Source organism: Mesoplodon densirostris, chromosome 16 (genome assembly GCF_025265405.1).
Source record: "Mesoplodon densirostris isolate mMesDen1 chromosome 16, mMesDen1 primary haplotype, whole genome shotgun sequence".
NCBI lineage: Eukaryota > Metazoa > Chordata > Mammalia > Artiodactyla > Ziphiidae > Mesoplodon > Mesoplodon densirostris.
The window spans coordinates 27,753,019-27,759,768 of record NC_082676.1 but is presented as its reverse complement, the minus strand read 5'-3'; the positions used below and the strand labels follow the sequence as shown (position 1 = coordinate 27,759,768).

At 54.4% G+C, this 6,750-nt stretch overlaps 1 protein-coding gene across 3 annotated transcripts; it reads right to left on the bottom strand.

Moving 5' to 3' along the window:
* Positions 1–574: 574 nt before the first annotated feature.
* On the bottom strand, positions 575–6,750 carry NRSN2 (neurensin 2). Of its 3 annotated transcripts, XM_060077769.1 has the most exons (4): positions 6,741–6,750; positions 5,766–5,816; positions 3,965–4,159; positions 575–2,274 (listed from the first exon to the last, which is right to left on the bottom strand). In XM_060077769.1, the coding sequence occupies exons 2-4, from the start codon at positions 5,802–5,804 to the stop codon at positions 1,849–1,851; spliced, it is 660 nt and encodes a 219-aa protein (XP_059933752.1). In that variant the 5' UTR covers positions 5,805–5,816; positions 6,741–6,750; the 3' UTR covers positions 575–1,848. The 3 variants fall into 3 exon arrangements, with proteins under 3 accessions (XP_059933752.1, XP_059933753.1, XP_059933754.1); XM_060077770.1 differs by lacking the exons at positions 5,766–5,816; positions 6,741–6,750 and adding an exon at positions 6,585–6,655; XM_060077771.1 differs by lacking the exons at positions 5,766–5,816; positions 6,741–6,750 and adding an exon at positions 5,915–6,002.

Sequence of the window (6,750 nt, the reverse complement as noted above, 5' to 3'; positions counted from 1 at the left end):
GAAAGAGAGGAGTCAAGGATGACTTCAGGGCTTTGCCCGGAGCTGCCACTCTCTCAGGAGTGGGCAGCATAGGAGGGGCAGGTCTGGAAGGGGAGGGGTGAAAAGGAGAACAGTTCGGGAAAGTTGAGTTGAGATTCAACATGTAGGTGAATTCAGGTGGACATCCAAGCCTGGAGCCTGGGAGTGAGATTTGGGAATAATAGTCCCCACCTAGGTGGGGTTCAACGAACTCATGTCTGTGAGGCCCTGAGAACAAGGCCTGGCCCCCAGTGAGTGCTCGTGGAGGTTAACTGTTCTTATCTTCCTGGAAAAGATCCCACCTTTGGCTCTAGCTCTGGCTCTCAGAACCACCTCCTCACATCCCTCTCAGGGATGGAGACAGAAATTTGTCAAGATGGCTGAGAAATTTCTCATCTCATCTGTAAAATGAAGATAATCATCCACTTTCTCAAAGGATTATCGTGAGAAGCAAACGAGAAATAATGGATTTAAGTGCCCAGCACACAGTAGGTGCTCACAGCAATTTCTTTCTTCCCTCCCCAGGCCCTGGTGGTCAGGGAGAAGAGAAGCAAAGTCAGTATCCATCCCAGCTGTTTATTGAAAGGCAAGGGGTGGGGTGGGGGGGGCGGTGGAAGGGTGCAGAATGTGGAGGGGCAGTAGGGCCTGCTTTGTGGAGGACTGAGGACCCTCCCAGGAGGGCTGCCCCCACCCCCATCCCCACCACCTTGAGACTAAAGGGGGAGGGTAGAGGCATGAGCCTTGGGCATCTCTCTCCAGCTGTCTTGGAGCTCCCCCTAGTGGTAGAGAACAGAGATGATGCACCTGGCTGGGGAGCCTGAAGGATGGAGGGGTTGGTGCCTCCAGGAGGGCACATTTGTACAGGGTGAGGTCAGGACCTGTGGGTGATGGTTTCTAGGTGGGTGGACTCTGAGGGACAAAGACATCCCAGTTCTCCTGCCCCCTGGCTCTTAGAGACCATTTAAATGCATGTCCAAAGTATCTTCTGAGTCACCTGGGACCATTAGGCATCAGCTAGTCTCTCTGGGCCGAACCTGTGCCACCCCTGCGGGTCCCCTGGAAGCCAGGAAGATGTGGGGTCCTGCTCCCACTGTGGAATAAGATCTGTTCCAGGAGTCTACAGACGTGGGTCCGAGTTCCTGCAGACTGCCAGCCTCCCTCAGCCACCTCATCTGTAAACTGGGGTTAGTAATCGTTCAGGGTGGGGTGGACTGGGGGCTCTGATGCCAAGATGTATAGAAAACATACTGTAAGGAGGAAATGTTTTTGCATCATCCTGGTCCAAGTGAGCATCTTGGACCCATCCTGAGGCCTCCTGGTGCAGCTGACAGAGGGAGGGGTCAGTGGATAAGAATGACCCCACTACCCCTCCCCTTATCTTTCCCTATGGAAGGTAATACTTATATCCTGGGGAGAAAAAGAAAGTCATGGAACTCTAGAATCTGGTCCAAACCCTTCATTAGTGCAGAGGCAGGAACTGATGGTCTGAAAGGGTAAGGGGCTTGCCCAAGGTCATACAGAGGAAAGATTGGGGATAGGTTGAGGGAGTTTTCTGCCCCTGAATGGCTTTGGAAAGGAGGAATGGGTGGGAAGTTTTGGGGGGACTCGGGGAAGGCTGGCATCTTGGACTTAGGGCCCTACCCCTGGGAAGGGGACACAGAGATGTGAGCTCCAGACTTTCTGACCTGGAGTTGGGCTTTCTGGGGGCTTAGATGGAAGGGGCCCCATTGAAAGGGAGAAGTTAGGGAGACAATGGGAAGGTGGGATGTGGTGGGGAGGAGGAAGGGTCCAGACCCCAGGCCTGGCTCCTCCTCTGGCCGTGAGGGCAGCTCAAAAGTCCCGCTTGGGCTGGATGGTCTGCACAGAGGATTGCCCAAAGTGGCTGGCGGGTGGTGGGAACCAAGACCGGCCCCTGGCATCGTGGAAAATGGGGGACAACTGCTGCTCCAGCTCATCCCCGAAGACCTCCATGTGGCCATCGGTTTCAGTGTCCAAGGGTTCTGCCTTGGGGTCCTGGCTCAGCCAGCCAGTCATGGCCCAGAACATGCAGATGGCCAGCAAGATCCCGGCTGCCCCGCAGAGCACTGTGCCTGCCAGGCGGCAGGTGCCCAGAGCCTTGTTGTAGTCGGCTGCCCGCTGATCCAACACCAGGAACTCGCCCTCTCCGATGCCCTCCAACTTGGGGGGCACTGCATAGCCAGTGGTCAGGGCTGCCAAACCCAGTAGCAGAAGCAGGGTACCTGAGGATAAACTGATCTGGAGAGAAGCAGACAGATTGGGAGGCAGTCAGGGTCAGCTGGGGCCCCAGGCCAAGGGATCACCTTGGATCCCAATTGGACTTAAAGGTAACCCCTTGGTCCAACCTTAAAAGATGGGATCATAGACACACCTGCTAGGATCTAATTGACAAGGGCACAAACTGTCATGTTCGATTTGAAATCTTGAGGCTTCTGAATTAATTTCCCTTTCAGCTCCCACCTAGCAGTGGACTCCTTCTGCCAGCCTTGAGTCCCCCTGAATCATCATTTGGGTCCCATCTTATCCCCCTGTCCCATCTACCCTCTACCTCTATCCCTCTGTCGGGTTAACTTCTACACATCCTTCAGATCACATGCATCTCAAACCTCACCTCCTCAGGGAAGCCTTCCAGGATGCCCCTGGACTGGGTCAAGTCCCCAGCTCTGCACTCATGCAAACGCTGTGCCCCTTTGCTCTTCAGTGCACTCACCTTGGTGCACACCTGGACGTGTACCTTGGTTACTATGTAAGTGATGTCTGTTTGCCTGCTATACTGGACTGAGAGCTTGGAAAGCCATGAGATCAGAGACTGCCTGTTTGGGCTCCCAAGGTGTCTTCCATGCCTAGCACAGTGCTGGTACCCAGCAGTAGCTGAGCGAATGTTTGCAGAATGACTAAATGAACCACAGCTAGGAGCTCCTCAAAGACAGGGACATCGTCTTAAATTCTGTGTTCCCAAGATCCTAGCACGCTGCTTGGCAATAAGAAGATGCTCAAAAACTTAAAATACGTACTTTCTCCTGGAAGTCTTCCCTGATCACCCCAGGCACTGAGGGCATTTCCTCTCCTGCCATCCTCTGCACACCTGGCCTGAGGTTGTGCATTCACTGTGCAGGTTGGCACCTCGCCTTCCCACTAGAGTGAAGCCTTTTGAAAGCAGAGAGGAGGGACCCTCTGTCTCAGGCTTCCTATAGTATTTATCAAAGAGCATTGTAGGGACCCAGCTCACTGTCACTTCCATGCCTTTACTCACATGGTGCTCCCTAACTGACCATTCTCCATGGCTGGTATGGACCTTGACTGTTCATTTCTCTCACATCTTCTACTGTCCTGGCAACAGTCCCCCAGTATATCTTTGGGAAGCCACAGGAAGATTTGAGTGAGGTAAACCCTTCTTCCTGCCAGTCAGCATATACCATCCCTCTGGTCATAGTAATTAGCTCAGGGCTGGGCAAGTGACCCAGTCAGAGCCAATGCAATACTTGCCAGGACTTCTGGAAGTGAAAAACCATTGTTTCTTTTCTGAAAGAAATACTGGATGAAATTCTGATTTCCCTTGGAAGGTGTGGAGTGAGAGATTGAGGGTCAGCTTGGGAGCAGTCATTTGGAGAACACATGGGGAGAGCCTCAAACTAATGGGCTGCAAGGATGGGGGTACCATGGGGAGCCTGAAGGAAATCTTGAGCCTCAGTGTGATGCTCTGAACTGCTGGAGCGAACTTTGCCTGAAGGCACCCAACCTGTGGTCTTTTCTATAAAATGAGCAATATTTTCCCTTTATTGTTGAAACTCATTTGAGTTGGGTTTCCTCTTGTTTGAACATGCAAGACTCCTAATTGCTACGCAGCCCCTTTTCTTTCTATCCACTGATCCCACCTCCTCCCTGAAACCACAGGAAATCACAGGAATTGCTCCTCCTTCCACCTTACCTTCCAGCACAGTGAGGGCCAAGGTCGGTGAGGGCACAGTGAAGGAGGCCCCTCAGGGTCATCGCTGAGGGGGGTACCTGCACAGTCCTCGTAGAAGAGATGCAGATAGGAGCGGACCCCATACCACTTGCCATCTTCCACGTTGGGGCCTCGGCTGCAGCCACAGGGACGCTCGCAGCTTTGCATCCTCGGTCCCTGTGGGGTAGGCCAGGTGCAGTGGACAGAGGGAGGGGGCAGTGAGGGTTGCCCATGCTGACTCTCCAAGGCCCCCGGAATCTTTGTGCTACTTTCACCTCTCCACCCATTTTAGAGAGCTCACACTCATAGCAGAGCCTGTCCTTCTGGAATCCTGGTTTGAGTATAGTGAATGAGCCAAGGCACTGAGTGCTTAGCCCACAGCCTGGCAATTTGTTGGTGGCAATAAATTTGCATGTTTACTGTGGAGGCCACCCAGTGGCTGGAACTGTGGGTTCTGGAGCCTGACTGCCTGGATTGGAATCCAGGATCACCACTTCCTGGCTGTGTGATGTCAGACAAGTGCTTTCACCTCTCTAAGCCTCAGTTTCCTCATCCGTAAAACACAGCTGATAATCATACCTGCTTTATACAGTTATTGTGTCCAGTGCCAAGAAATGATAGCTTCTGTGACTATTATTACTGTAATTTCTTCATTATTATTTTATCCTGAATTTCTAGAGCCCCATGTCTAGAGTGAGAGCTCCTTATCCCCATCTCCTCTCCAAATCTCTTCCCCTTAATTTCCCTGCCTTTCAAGGTATTCTGGGCTGAAAGTGTCACGGTTGACACTCGTCCAATCGGGTGGAGCTCCGCAAGCTGCAAGGTCCTAAAAGATCCCTCCCAGGGTTGCCCCTCAGAAGGCAACAATCTCCAAGTCCCAAGGAACCTTGACTCCACAGAAGGTGAAAGTCAGGGGTCCTCAGGCTTAGGTGTTCTTAGGCTCAACATTAGATTTCTAAAGAAACCTATCTAAGGACCTTTCTTTTCACAAATGGAGACACTGAGGCCTAGGGAATGGAAGGTACTTGTGTATCCAAACATCCTTAGGACTAAAAGCAAAGGGGGTGGGGGTTGCTGGGGAAGGACTGGGCTCCCCCCCATCCCCTGATGGCCCTCAGTCCCTCTGAGCAGCTTCAAACACAATGAAGCAATGTGCTTACAGTGAAGAATAAGACAAATTTCTAGTCCCCTCTCATTTCCAGATGTGATCCTCAAATCCCTGTGTAGAGAGACTCACCAGCACACAAACACACAGCACAGAGAAACACACACACACACCAGAGACATACACAGATAGATGCACCTACACACACACCAACACAGACACACAAACACCACAGACATATACAGACAGGCACACATATACCACATAGAGACACACAGAGCTAGACGCACAGCACAAAGAGACAGAGACTCAGACACACCACACACACACACACACACACACACAGAGCCACAACGTGTGTTGGAGGTGATTCTATGGATCCACACCAGCACACAGAAGCGCTGCGTTAAAGCCTGTCTATAAATCACAGCTCTCCACAGCCCTCACCCAAAACTCAAGGGAAAAAAGGGAAAAGGGGTAAGAGACAATACCCCCCACCCCCACTGACATACAATGGGAAAAGGCAGAGATCAAAAGCCAAAGACAGAGAAAGAAGAGGGCGGGCGAAAGGTGGGGGGAAGAGCCGGTGCTCGAGGGAATGGGGGAGGGGGGTGGGTGGGGCTCTGCAGAGGGTGTGGCCAGAGCGGGCACCGCCCCGGGAAATTTCAGCTTCCTCACCCCGGCCGGCGGGGCGGTGAGCATCAGTGCAACGACCATTAACCGAAGATCCTAGGGGACGGGGCGGGGAGGGAACTCAGGGATTATAGGCCTGGGTTAGCTCCTCCTCTCGTGCAGCTCACTGTCCCTCTCCTCCAAATATACATCACCCGATCCTGCTGGCATCGGAGCGGGAAGGTGACCTTGACGCTGCCTCCCCCTCGATCGGGCCCCTCCCCTTCCTTTTAGGGTTGACGGAAGGCGGACTGGCGGTCTGGGGGAGGGTGGGAGAGGATGCTGAGAGCCCCGGAACAGGGTTGCCAAGGAAGTGCTAGGGAGCTGTCCTTAGGCGGGATGGGGGAGGAGCTCCGTGAGAAGGGAGAGGGGAGAGGACGGAGCTACTGGGTCCGAGGGGTGGAGGCTGCGGCAAGGAGGCGAGCGGTGACAGGCGCGAGGCCCGAAGATGGCTGGAATCTCTCGTCTTTATGGGGCCTCGCTCAGTTCTCCTTCCCAGACCCCCAGACCCGCGCACTCCAGCGTCCAGTGTAGCTCAGGCCTGAAGAGACGCTGTCTTGGCGAGTGAGGCCAGAGAAATCAGGCCAACGTCCCCCGCCCCCACCGCACGCGGTTTCTGAGCCGAGCACCACTTCCCCGGTCGAGATTAAGTGCATCCTTTCCCCTAGAGGGAAACTGAGGCGAAGAGGGGCGGGAATGGGTTTTCTGCAGAGAGGTGGGTGGGGTCTTGCCCTCTGAGGCCTCCGCCCAGCCTACCAACCCTGAAGTGTCTCCAGGCGCTGGGCTGGCGAGACCTCTGCCCCTGCTACTTCCCCGAGACCCTACCTCGCAAAGCCCGAGGCACACCAGGGCTGGGGCGCCGCCGTCCTGCCCGAGGCGGGACACGGCCGGGCTGGGGATGCGGCCGGGGTGGGGGTTCTCCAGATCCTGGGAGGAGGCGGGGTGGGGGTCGGGCCGAGCGTGGGGCAGGGCTGAGCTCACCTCTCCGTCC